The sequence below is a fragment of the Lissotriton vulgaris genome, chromosome 9, assembly GCF_964263255.1.
Source record: "Lissotriton vulgaris chromosome 9, aLisVul1.2, whole genome shotgun sequence".
NCBI classification, from domain to species: Eukaryota; Metazoa; Chordata; class Amphibia; order Caudata; family Salamandridae; genus Lissotriton; species Lissotriton vulgaris.
The window spans coordinates 897893970-897907827 of NC_141697.1; the positions used below are offsets into that span (position 1 = coordinate 897893970).

The window sequence follows — 13858 nt, forward strand, 5'->3', positions numbered from 1 at the left end:
TCAACCGGGGTAGGTAAAGGCGCCCCTCGGACTATTTCAGACCTGTTTGGCGCTTCCCCTACCTCCGTTATCACCCGTCTTGGCTCTGCACATGGTCTCAGGATGCGAGGATTGCCCACACCCCCCACAGTCGTGCCTAAACTTGCATGACCCCTGGGGCCTCGTACACTTTCCTCTGTTAAAATTCCAGCAGATGCCCCTTTTGCCTGTATTGCCACTTGATCTCGAGTGATGCTCATTACTTGAACCTGCCCGAAAGGGCGTCCCAGATGAATGGCGGGAAAACTCTCCCCCGCTTCCCCCCACCAATGGTGCCTTTAACATGCCTGTTTTCTCCATCTTTTGCCAGGAAATGGAGTCGTAACAATCCCACGTCAGAGATGTGTCGAACTCCTTGGCCTTTCTAAAAATATTATCATAACAAAACCACTGATTGCCCTCATATGACTGAGAGTACTCCATAATACGTGTCTGGTACACGGGTAACTCGGCCAACATTTCCGGCCTTCGTTCCCCCATAATTGAAGTGAAAATGCCAAATGCTCTGCCCCAATTACCTATGTTCTCATCGACCTTAAAAGCGGCCATCTTTGCGCGCCAAACACTTGGGTGCAAAAACTCTTTTTGCCCCTTCACATGCTCGATCTCATAATGATCAGTTAGCAAAGAAAACATGTTCACATATTTCTCACCCCATATCCTCTCCTTGATTTCAATCGGAATATGCTGAGCCACTTTCTCCCTTCTCGAGGGTACAGACCCCTCCCCCGCAATCGGCAGTCGCTGCTTACCTGCACTAGAGGCTGTAACCGTAGTAGCTGCCGAACTCGTGCCCGCTGCGGTTTCACCCACTGGAGCCTGCGGGGGAACAAAAGGACATGGTGCCTTCGCGGCCTCTCTTGACTGCCGCAACTGCCTCATTACTGCCCTGGCGTCATCCGCCGTGGTGCCTTCGCTATCTTTTCCCAACCACGCTGCCAGCTGTGCAGCCAACTCGGGAGGCATATCCTCCCCATTCACAGGGGTGACTACAACAGGGATCGGTTGCCCCTCCTTCGGGACCGGGATCGGTGTTTCCGTCGGTGTATCGGGGAGCGCCGGAGGCGCCTCAGGAACCGGGGTCTCTCCCCCAGTTGCCCCCCTCTTGGACCTTCTACCTCTTCCGCTAGGGACTACTCCCGGCAATGCTGGTCCGACAACTCGCTTCGGGCCTCCTACACCATTCATTGCCGCCATCTGCTTCTTCATCTCAGCCATGTCTTTCACGAGCATGCGGAGCATCTGATCGGTACCGACCCGCTTTCCGACCTTCTTGCCCGGCATTCTCGAACGAATGATCACTGAAAGAAAAAAGGACAAAATTACAACGCTCAAAATTGGCTCTTCGTTCCGTCTCGAGCTCACGTGCCGCAGGGAGGTGCAGCTTCAGAGCACAGGAACAAGAGGATGCTACTTTGGCTTGTCGCTCCTTTTATCCTTCTTCGGGCGGGCGTAAACCCGCCTCCGCCCGCCTCCGGGGGCGTGGCTGGCGGCTTCGGTGTCTAGGACCACCCACTCTAGGGCGGGAAAAGGCGCGCCCCGGCTACGCCGCTTCGGGCATACCAGCCGGGACTCGCCTCCCGCCCAAGATGGCTACCCGGGGGGGATCGGGGTACTCCACCATACGTTCGGGGGGACCGATTGGTCGCCCCTTTCCAATATATCCGAGACCACGGATTTCTTATCAAAACTAAATGCTTTGGAATTGGACGATCAAGAACAATTGGTACTTTGCACAGCAGACGTTAAGACATTATACACGTCGATCCCGCATGGATTGGGCATTGAAGCCATGGAAGAAGCCATACTTACCACTGACTACGGTCCAAAATTGCAAACCTTTCTTCTGGAATTGACCGTTTTTACTCTATACCACAGTTACTTCTAGTATGATAACACCTGGTATCAGCAACTGATTGGAACTAGCATGGGCAATAGCGCAGCACCGGTATACGCGAACCTCTTCATGAAATCATATGAAACACAACACATTCTAAATGATCCACGATGGACAGAAAATCTCAAGATGTTTGTACGTTACATTGATGACGTTTTCATCTTATGGAAGAACTCGACCGATTCATTAGAACAGGCATTAACAGAACTAAATAAGAAAGAAGAAAGGATACAATTCACTTGGGAAATCTCCACGGAGTCCATCACTTTCCTAGACGTACGAGTGAATCTATTTGAAGGCAAAATCGAAACTGAAATGTGTCGTAAAGGCACTGACAGGAACAATACCCTTCACTATTTCAGCTTCCATCAAGAATCTTTGAAAAGACACCTACCGCTATCCCAAATAATGCGGGCAAAACGCATTACATCAAACTCAGAAAAAGCAAAAATCACCATTAGATAAATGGGTGAAAGATTTCGAGCAAGAGGGTATCCAGAGACCTTAATAAATGAAGCTGAACGGAAAGTAGAAGATTTGCGAAGAACAGATCTACTCACTATCAAACACAAACCCCAGCAAGATAGAATGACAGTGGTGTCTAAATACTCCACCGCGAGTTTCAACTTCAAAAAAATCATTAGGAATCACTGAATATCCTCAAGGTAGAACCTGACTTTAAACAAGCCTTCGACAATCCTCCCATTTTTGCTTTCACCAGAAACAGAAATTTTGGAGAAATGTTGAAATTCACCACAGTTGATTCCAAACAATATCATGGAACCCACCCCTGTTTGCAATGCGGTAATTCCAATAACATTATGAGAGGAAACCTAATAACTCATCCAATGAAGGGTCATAAAATCAAATTGAAAGTCAACGTGACCTGTGATACCTCTAATTTTATATACATGCTGAAATGCCCATGCGGCAAGGTATACGTCAGAAAGACCGAACGCAAAATAAAAATCAGACTCCATGAACACAAGTCAAATATAAGAACTAAAAACTTGAAATCAACAGTAGCGATTCATTTTTCTGAAGCTAACCATAACATTTCTCAACTCCAGTACGTGGTACTTGAAACCATTGAAAAGATAGAAGGCAGAGACAATAACCGCTTTCTCCTACAAAGAGAGAATCATTGGATTTATTTACTGAACTCCAGTAAACCGAACGGCCTTAATGACCGCATCGAATTTGCATGCTATCAATAACAATGACTATTGCATATTAATCTTTATGACCTTTTTTCTTTGTTGGAATTTAAAGGTGGCCGATCTGTATATCCTATTTCATTTTATTAACCATGTGTTCTATCAGAGTTTACTTTAATGTGGATCTACAGCGGATCTTTATTCTTGTATCACAATTGACATATACGTCCTTTTGTTATGATTTTACAACACTCAGCACCAATTGGTGGACTCCCGATCACATGATCGGAACTTCACCCAATCACGTTGCGTCTTACTTGAAACAGAAAATTCACAGATATCTTATACCCGACGTGAATAGCTGTCACTTCGTAGACTGCTTCGCACCAGACGCGACCGAGAATTTGTTTGAAACACACAGGAGACGCTATGCGTACACAAAGTAAGTCAAGAACCTAGTGCAGTCAAGTCGTTTTTTGCCATAAGTTTTAGTTCATATAGAATATTTAATTATTTCCATGCTTAACCCCTAGCACCACTTACAAAGTTCGAGCGAGATAGAAACGAACAACACGTGAGTCTATGATGATTCTGATTAAGATTTGCATGCTTGCACAGTAGGGGAGAGCACAACGTTTTTGGGCACTTCGTGCATTTTGAGTTGTACACATGACATGAAATGTATATGTTTTTGAGGAATAGATGATATGATGTATAGCAATTTGAATAGTACTTTTTGTCTTGCTTCTAGCTGTTGTCCCGGATGAAGGGCAATTAGCCCGAAATGCATCGGACTTGAAAATGTGTTGTTTTTTATCTTGAACATTACCCAATGAACTTTACAATTGAATGAGAAATACTCTACAACTTGAATCTATGAATATAAAATAAGATTCCGCCCAATTTACACATTGTGTGAATTTTTTCTTGCAACAAATTTGAACTTATCACAGAGTGGAGCGCCAGGGGATGCTTTCAATTCCTATTGGAGGCACGATTTCATATTGTAATAACGAAAAAGAGGACATCATCACCTAAATTATTCCCACCCCCATAGCACATTCAGCAGCTGCTAATGCTTATCCGATATTGTTATAACTCATGGTATTATTACATAACTAACTTCCCAACAATTTCTCTACCCTTCCTAGTTTTTAATCTAACACCCCCCCCCTCGCTCAGAGAGAGGATATTGCCTATGCTTTTGAACCCCTAAATGTAAGTAGATTAGTTTTGTATTCGATGAGATTGCTGAGGGGGGGGTCCCAGAATCTACTTTTTTTTCTCGTATTTTAAATAATAAGATATCAGGAATCCGAGCACTTTACACAGGCACCAGTTGCGTTGCACAAGGACATGTTCATTTTTGTTAAGCATGGGGAGATTAAGTATTCACAGTGTGTTGAGCGTCTTCGCCGAAACACGAACACAGTTCTCCGGATGTGAGGTTGACCGTCCTAGCCGTTAGGCCACAATCTCTACCCAACCTTCTCCTTTCTTAACTATTGTGTTGCTCTATCAGCAGACTTGGGTAGATTTTTATCACTACAACTCCATGTTCCTCTTATGATTTTTAACCCCTTCGATGCTCATGACGAGCTCAGCTCGTCATGAGGCACGGTTGAGCTGTGCTCATGACGAGCTGAGCTCGTCATGAACAATGGTAAATCAGAAAATGCAGCACAGGAGGAAAATCTCTCAAGCACCCAAGATGTTAAAAGAAGGATTTGGCAGACTCTATGGTGTGTTTACATGCATGGTCTGGAAAAGATGCGAGGGTGGTGGGAGGCGGGTTGTAGAGAATAAGAAGAGGAGACAAGAGAAGGAAAAGCATACCTTCAGGGCTTTGGTTCGGGTCACTGATCCGGATTTTCTGAACAGACCTTCTGTATGTAGATGCTGGCTAAGGAACTGGCAAATATCAACTAGAAACCTGGAAATAACACACATACAGATGCATGAGTTTTGGGGAACATCCTGATTTTTTTGAATCACAGAGTTGGGATAGGGACAATGCCAGTAAATGCAACAGTCGGAACCTGGGACAATGCACTCAGATATGACAAAAACAAAATGGTGGCGGAGGAATTCATGGAGCAGAGTGCTGAGGACTGGGTGAGTATTACATTGATTATTCCTGCATTAAACCAGGATTTCAACTAGAAGGGCTAAACATGAGAGCCAAATGTGCAAAACTACCACATACAATTTGGTGCAACTGCTCATTTATGTGTAACGCAAAAATCTAAATTTTTAAGTAAATATGCTAGATAGTCAGAGGCCAGACCAAACTGAACAGGATCTCCTTTTGCAGGTTACTCTTAACATGTTTCGAATTCAAAAGTTCCAAAAGACAGTGGGAAAAAATGACATTATGTACTCCTGCAAGGCGGTGGAGCAAGTGGGAATTCTGAAATGTATATTTCTTATATTGTGATGCGTTCTGAGTCCTAAGTGGGACCTCTGGTCTTTTTCAGCTCTCAGAAAATAGATACTCACTGAGGGACGGCTTCATCACCTTCTGAAAGTGGTAGTCCGTGCAGGGGGATCCCGAACAGTCCTATGCGTGGAGAGGCAACCTTTTCCTAGAACAGGAAACAGGATATCATTTTGAGGAGTTGCAAAACTCTTCTTAAAAGTTTAAGATCAGTATCAACTGAAGGAAGACACAGAATCACGTTAAGTAAACTGCAAGCCTGGTATCATAAGTGGTATTGTGAAGGTCCAATTAAATGTCAGGCCACGACATAGTCGATCAGAGACCAAACACCACATGGGCTAAACTACACACCAAACCCACTTAACGCTTTGCCAGCTTGTACCCAAGGGCTGTGAAGTGGCCACTTCAAGAATGCTATGATGTTGATGGTAATTGAATGTATTCTTGATGATGAATCAAAATGTCCAGAAGCAAGAGGAATCTGTAAACGGACGTCCCCTTCTGCTGCAGGGAAAGCAACCGCTCTCAGCATTGTTATGTTATGTTATTATTATAGTTCTATAGCGCACGGCCACTCAACGGAGTATCCCGGCGCTTTATCGAAGGCAGCAAATGGAACACACTGGGATCACAGTTCCAACCAGATGAAGAAACAAGCACAGACAAACCGTCACTTAAAAAGAAACCTATAGACAACACATCCCTTTCCCCAAATGAGCAAATATAAGGGATGATAAAAATAAGTTTCGATTAAGTGCAAAGTGCACGAAAACCTATAGAAAACACAAGAAAACTAGAAACTAGAATAAAGAAGTAAAAATACGTTAATTTGTAAGATAGTAATTAATTTATAGTCAATTTTACATTCCTTTTGTGAGAACTTGACTGTAATGATGTACAGTCATTTTCCTCCTTTTGAGCCTAGATTCAGCTTGTGGGGCATTTTCATGGGTGTCACTGCCAGGGGCCATAGTATCTGCACTGTGGTCATCAAAAGAATTCTCAAGAATAACATGACTACCGAAAGGAGTTGAATCTTCACATAAATTCAAATATTGACGCTTTTCAGAATGTCCATCAACCCATGAATCACTATTTATAAAATATCCATCTTTAAGAAAGGTATTTTATGATTAGGTTTCAGCTTAACAGCACATCCTTTTTATTCCATCAAATATGTCCTTTTAACAAAACAGCACTCTTGCTCACAAGCAGAATTGGAATTGGTTTAGAAAATATAGAATCACCCTTTTGCAACGTAATTTCTTTTAAATGAGAACCCAATACCAAGATTAAAGACTTTGACAGATCCTTTCTTTCCACAATCAGGATACTCCTTGGAATTATATTGTATTTTTACACACATTCTTAATCTTTAGCACAGAAATTGACTCATCACGTTTGCTAGCATACCAATTAATCTGATATTGTGCTCTCTACATTTCAAAATTAAGAAATGTGAAACACCCCTCGTAGAACATGAGGTATGTGTTTAAGTCCAAACCTTTTTTCTTAAATTATCTTTAGCCTCAAATTTTGATGTCAAAGCAGTTTAGATACCTTCTTTTAGAATGATCTTTAGAGCATTTCACCAAACCGTCGGCTGAAGTACAATGCACGGGTGTCTGTTCTGGTTTTATACCGTAGTGACTGATAAGATAGCTACGTATTTAAAATTCAAACTGTGTACCTCTGGCAAAATGAAAACCTATGGGGAGGTAGAAGCTTTTTTTGTTAGCAGGCTATCTAAATTTCCAAAGAGACTATAGAAAATCTAATGGGGAGAAGGCACACTAATGGTTTTATTCCAATCTCTGTATCCCTTATTTATTTATTTTTCAATTTGTAAAGCGCGTAGCTGCCACAGCGACGAGGCGTCCCAGCGCTATCAGAACCCCAAGGGACCCGGGACAATCAGTAAACGACAACAGATTAGACTACTTACAGGGAAAGAGCCAGGTCTTTAAGGCTTTACGAAATGCCAAATGATTCGACATTACTCTCATGGTGATAGGGAGTGTATTCCAGAGTTTTGCGGCCAGATAACCGAAGGAACGACCACCGGCCCTCGCTCTCCAGATGCGTGGGACACGGACCAAAGCAAGGTCAGCAGACAGAAGCAAGCGGCCCGGCTCATAGTACTCCAGCAGGTGGAATAGCCCTGGAGGGGCCTGTCGTGACAAAATCTTGTGAGAGTAAGTGCCTTAAACTCAATACGCTGATCAAGTGGCAACCAATGGAGTCTAGGAAGCACATGGGCAACTGAGTGAGATCTAGGCAGAGCAACCAAAAGCAGAGCCGCCGCACTCTGAAGGCATTTAATGCTTGCTTCATTGGCGCCCAGGTAGAGACAGTTGGCTTAGTCCAATCTGGACATGATAGTTCCCTGGATGATGGTCTGTCGCACCTTAGGGGGAAAGAAACCAAGCAGTGGCCTGAGACCACGTAAAAGTCCAAAGCAAGTCCCCTTGACTGCCTTCGACTGTTTATCAAAGGTCAGATTACTATCGAACCATACGCCCAGGTTTTTCACTGTCTCTTTAGGGCGAGGGGCGGGGTTAAGGCGATCCGGCCAGCACTCGTCAGACCACAGCTCACGATGCCTGCCAAAGAGGAGAATCTCAGACTTGCTGGCGTTCAACTGTAAACAGTTAGACGCCATCCAGTCCGAGATGGCCAAGAGGTCGTCCTTAAACTTGCCCAAATTGTGAAAGCAAACACCAATTGGGTATCATCTGCGTAAGACACCAGGGACAGCCCCCTGCTCTTAGCCACCTCTGCCAAGAGTCTGACGTACAGATTGAACAAGAGAGGACTCAGAATTGAGCCCTGTGGGACTCCCCGATGTAGAGCAGCCTCCCGAGAGTGGTATGGAACTAGGACCTGAAAGGGCCTGTCTTCAAGAAAAGACCGAAACCAGGCCAGTGTCAGGTCTCTCAGTCCCACTTCCTTAAGACGTTTCAAAAGGAGCTCATGGGAGACCGTATCGAAGGCGGCACTAAGGTCCAGAAGCACCAGTGACGCAGAGTCCCCCACATCCAGGCTACCTCGGATGTTCTCTAACACAGGGAGTAGAGCAGACTCAGTACTATGCCGCGGCCGAAAACCATGCTGAGTTGTATCAAGAATAGCATTCTGCTCAAGGAATTCAGCCAGGATAGAATTCACATGGGATTCCATCAACTTGGCCAGAAAGGGGAGCTGGGAAATCGGTCGATAATTCCCAGGGTCACTCGGGCCCAGCGAAGACTTTTTTAGTTATGGGACCACTTTAGCATGCTTCCATGCCCGAGGGAAGGAAGCTAAGCTCAAGGACAGATTGGCCAGATCGAGACACACCGGGGAAATTGAAGAGTGTAGTTGACGAAGGAGGGCAGGTGACAGAAGGTTGCTTATAGAAAGGCATACATGCCTTTACAGGACAAACATGCAGCTTAAAGCAATTCAGCTTTTGTTTAGATACCAGATGGTGAAATGGGGTGACTCAAGTAATAAACTTAATTCTGTAAAAAATTACTTTTTTCTTGTGATGAATTCATACTTTTTTCTGTTAAATCTGACAAATCATTTCAAGAATATCATTATGTTTTTGTACTCCATTTGCCAAAATCAAGATATCATCTTGAAATGCTAGGACAACTTGGATACCTTTAAATAACAAATCTGTTAATTTCTGTAAAACACTAGCAGCAGATGTGAGACCAGAAGAAAGTCTAAAGATTTTAAAGGCACCAAAGGGAGTCACAAAAGTTGTGTGATCTCTAGATGTTTCAGAAAGAACAACCCGATGATATACGGACTTCACTTATTGTGTAGTCTCCAGACAAACAGCAACTACTGCCTACTGTTCTTGAATGTGTGGGCAAAGGATGGCCATCAACCACAATGTTGCTCTGGAGGAAAAGGTCAGCACACAACCCAATATTGTCATTTTTTTTTCAGTGATTTAATACTGTTGAAACCCAGTCCGATGAATCGGTTGTCTCTACTATATTCTCCTTACATACACCCTACACTTATCTGAGAACATCTTAATACCTAGGGTGTGCAGGTCTAACCTTATTCTCAATGGGAGAGGCATCCACATTCAACTGAATAAAATGTCCAAACCTTTATCACAGCCAACCTACTGACAAAATGTTTAAATACTGGTCTAAATTGTCAATGGCATTGAAAGAATCACACGGCACTGTAAAAATTGGCATTTCACATAAAGTAATAGGATTGTCTTTGCCTGGTTTAATAACTATTCCTAATCTACCAAGGTTGCACCAAACAGACTATTGTGCCCTTTGACAGCAATATAGGCCTTTGGGAAAATGAGGATACCTTTACATTACTACCATTCTTCAAAATAACCAATTATGCTCCTATCTTATTCACCGAACACTTTTGGGTTGACGTCCGATTTTTAAAAAAAGCAAATCTACCCAATGTTCGCAAAAAGTATCAGCAGTTATAGTAATGGAGGATCCAGAATACACATTCACCTTTTAACACACCTCAACAAAACTTATTAAACCCAGAGGTTGGAACACCATTCTTTTTCAGATATTCAATGGCAAGAACATTCATAACCTCTTTATCCAATTCTGCACTACAATTTACTCCGTTAAAAAATTTTTTTTTTAGAACTTTCGCTAACACTTTGGAAGTGACTTTTTTTGCATTTAATGCTACGTTTACCAGTAGCGAAGCATGTTGTGGAGTTACCCAAATGACTTTTCAAACCACAACAGTAAAATTCAGAATTTTATTTTCAAAACGTGACTTTTAAATTCTCTATCACTAAAGGAGGATGCACTGATAGGGGCTGAGGAATCATCTGTGGCTAACACTTGCTGACAAAGAGGATCATTCGATGCCTTAAGCAATGTCAAGAACCTCATCAAATGTTGGATTCCTGTAAGTAAAAAGTAGGTTTTACACTTTCTTGGAGACATTGTTAAAAACGATCTGATCCCTCAAGTAATAAATGTAAACAGGAGTGCCAAATAATTACAAAAAAATACAATAATCAGTTATTTGGCTGATCAAATACATTGAAATAATCTGTGCTTGAATATATATGATAGAGAAGAAAAGAAGGCAAAGCATATTTTTTGCTGATTGAATATTGTGGACATCATTTTGTGATTCTTGAATTAAAGATAAAGAGAAAGAAAAACTTTCTTGGTTTGGAACTGAACTTACTGCCCAAGGACTGGTTATTTGAAAAATCTCCAAATAATGGATTATTGTATGTTTTTGTAATTATTTGGCGCTCCTCCTGTGTACATTTATTGTTTGAGTTCTGGTGTGGTCTATGAGCGGTGGACCACGAGGAGTGAGTTCTGCCTTTAGAATACTTTCTTCATTGTATTGTTAGGATAATCAACTGGTGCACCGATGTGCTAAGGCCCTAACTGCTTAAAATTTAAATTTGTTGATCCCTCAAGTAAATATCTTATGTTCCCCACCACCCCAAATGACATTCAGAAGTGATGATACATTTTATCTATAGTCTCTTGAATCAACGCCTTCTATCGTGTACTAGACTCTAAACGACCAACGGCTTTCTTATATTCATATCAAGGCAACAATTGGAAAGGGGCGACCATTCGGTCCCCCCGAACGTATGGCAGAGTACCACGATCCCCCCGGGAAGCCATCTTGGGCGGGGGGCGAGTCTCGGCTGGTATGCCCGAAGCGGCGTAGCCGGGGCGCGCCTTTTCCCGCCCTAGAGTGGGTTGGCCTAGACACGGACGCGGCTGGCCACGCCCTTGGGCAGGCAGGGGCGGGTTTACGCCCGCCCTGAAGACGGATAAAAGGAGAAGTAAGACCAGAAGACATCCTCTTGTTCCTGTGCTCTGAAGCTGCACCTCCTCGCTGCACGTGAGCTCGAGACGGAACGAAGAGCCAATTTTGAGCGTTGTAATCGTTCTTGTTTGTTTTTCAGATACTCTGTCAGAGAATGCCGAAGAAGGCGGGAAAGCGAATGACTACCGACCAGATGCTGCGCGTTCTCATGAAAGAGATGACCGACCTAAAGAGGCGAATGGATAAAAACGAGGAAGGGGGGCCGAAACGTCCTTTGGCGGGAGCAGCCCCGGGAGGAAAAGGCAAGAGGCCCAGGAGGGGAGCAACTGGGGGAGACATCCCGGGTCCCAGTACCCCGCTCGAAGCACCCACTCCCGTGCCGGAAGAAGGGAACCCGATTCCCGTAGTGGTCACTCCCGTGTCCGGGGAAGATATGCCGCCCGAACTGGCAGCACAATTAGCAGCGTGGTTGGGTAAAAGTAGCGAGGGCGCCACGGTTGCCGACGCGCAGGTCTTGATGAAGCAACTGCGTGAAACTCGGGAAGCAGCGAAGGTATCCACGCCGGCTGCGGCAGTAGAGAAGTCACAGGGGACTGGTTCAGTCGCAGAGACAGCGTCCGGTTCAGGTAAGCGGCCATTGCCGATTGCGAGGGATGAGTCAGCACCCTCTCGAAGGGAAAAGTTGGGTCAGCATGTCCCTGTAACTATTAAGGAAAAGATATGGGCAGGGGAGTATGTAAACATCTTCTCGTTGCTTACTGATCATTATGAGATGGAGCATGTTAAGGGCCAGAAAGACCTCATGCATCCGAGTGTTTGGCGCGCAAAGATGGCCGCCTTTAAGGTAAATGAAAACATTGGCAATTGGGGAAAAGCGTGGGGGATATTTACATCGATCTTGGGGGAACGAAGGCCCGAATTGCTACCCGAATTGCCGATTTATCAGTCACGGATCATGGGGTACTCTGTATCACACGAGGGTAATCATTGGTTCTGCTATGATAATCTGTTCAGAAAGGCAAAAGAACACGATAAGAATTTAACTTGGGATTGTTATGATTCTGTGTCCTGGTCCAAAATGGAGGATACTGGTATGTTGAAATTGCCATTGGTAGGGAGTAGCGTTGGCGAACCCTCCCGCCAATATGCAGGGACGCCCTTTCGATCAGGTACGGGTACCGACAGTCACTCGAGGCCTACCGGCAGTACAGGTAAAAGGGGGGTCTGTTGGAACTTTAACAGAGGTAAATGTACTAGGCCCCAGGGGTCGTGCAAATTTAGACACGAATGTAGTGGGTGTGGGCAATCATCCCATCCTGAGTCCACGTGCAGAGCCAAAACGAGTGATAACGGGGGTAGAGGAAGCGCCAAACAGGTCTAACATAGTCCGAGGGGCGCCTTTACCTACCCCGATTGATACCTTGGCAATGATTCCCTGGCTCAGCGAATACCCGGATCGTACTTCCGCTGGGGTGTTACGAAACGGTTTTTCATATGGTTTCCGCATCCCAGTGGGGGACTTTCAAGGAATAGAGAAATGTAAAAATCAGATATCGGTCTTGCAGCATACGACCGTGGTACAGGAAAAGATCCGGAAGGAGGTTACTCGAGGTCGAGTCGCCGGTCCGTTTAGTGTACCCCCGGTGGCTAACTTTGTTTGTTCTCCTTTAGGGGTGGTCCCCAAGAAGGACCCGGGGGAGTTTCGGCTGATACATAATTTATCAGCCCCACGTGGTGCTTCCGTAAACGAAGCGATAGACCCGGAAGTGTGTTCGGTGCGGTACGCATCCTTCGATGAGGCCGTAGCCATTTTGAATCGCCTGGGGCCCGGTGCGCTGATGGCAAAATCTGATATCGAGTCAGCGTTCCGGTTGCTCCCGGTACACCCAGACGATCAGCGTCTCCTAGGTTTCATGTTTCAGGGTCATTATTACATGGATAGGTGTATGCCGATGGGGTGCTCTATATCTTGTGCCTATTTCGAGAAATTCAGTAGTTTCCTACAATGGGTCTTCACAAAGAAGACGGGTTTCCAACATGTGATGCATTATCTCGATGATTTTTTATTCCTGGGGGCAGCCGGGGATCCGGAATGTGGGCAGGCTTTGTCTGCATTTTGTGTCTTAATGAATCAGTTTGGCGTGCCATTGGCACCAGGTAAGACTGTTGGTCCTTCGACTTGCCTCGAGTTTCTGGGGATCGAGTTGGACTCCGGAGAAGGTTGTTTCCGTTTACCAGGTGACAAAGTGTTAAGGTTCAGGTCATCCCTGCAAATGTGTATAAGTGAATCTAAGGTTAAGCTGCATCAACTACAGCAGTTAGTGGGACAGTTGAATTTTGCCCTGAGAGTTATACCAATGGCCCGCCCCTTTTCCCGCTCGATCGCTCAAGCCATGGTCGGCCTGAAAGAGGGCCATCATCGCACAAGGCTCTCGGCAGAGGTCCGCCAGGACATGCGCATTTGGTTGGCATTTCTGGCGGATTTCAATGGTCGAGTCGTCTGGAGCAAACCGGCCGTGTCCTCTG

General features: G+C 44.8%; 1 protein-coding gene across 1 annotated transcript in view; it reads right to left on the bottom strand.

Moving 5' to 3' along the window:
• Positions 1 to 13858, bottom strand: part of LOC147692462 (uncharacterized) — a 544708-nt gene that overhangs the window by 470017 nt on the left and 60833 nt on the right. Inside the window, exons 2-3 of the mRNA XM_086936792.1 lie at positions 5593 to 5678; positions 4930 to 5026 (exon numbers count right to left, since the gene is read on the bottom strand). Coding sequence (XP_086792918.1) covers positions 4930 to 5026; positions 5593 to 5678 — 183 coding nt within the window. The remainder of the gene's footprint in view (positions 1 to 4929; positions 5027 to 5592; positions 5679 to 13858) is intronic.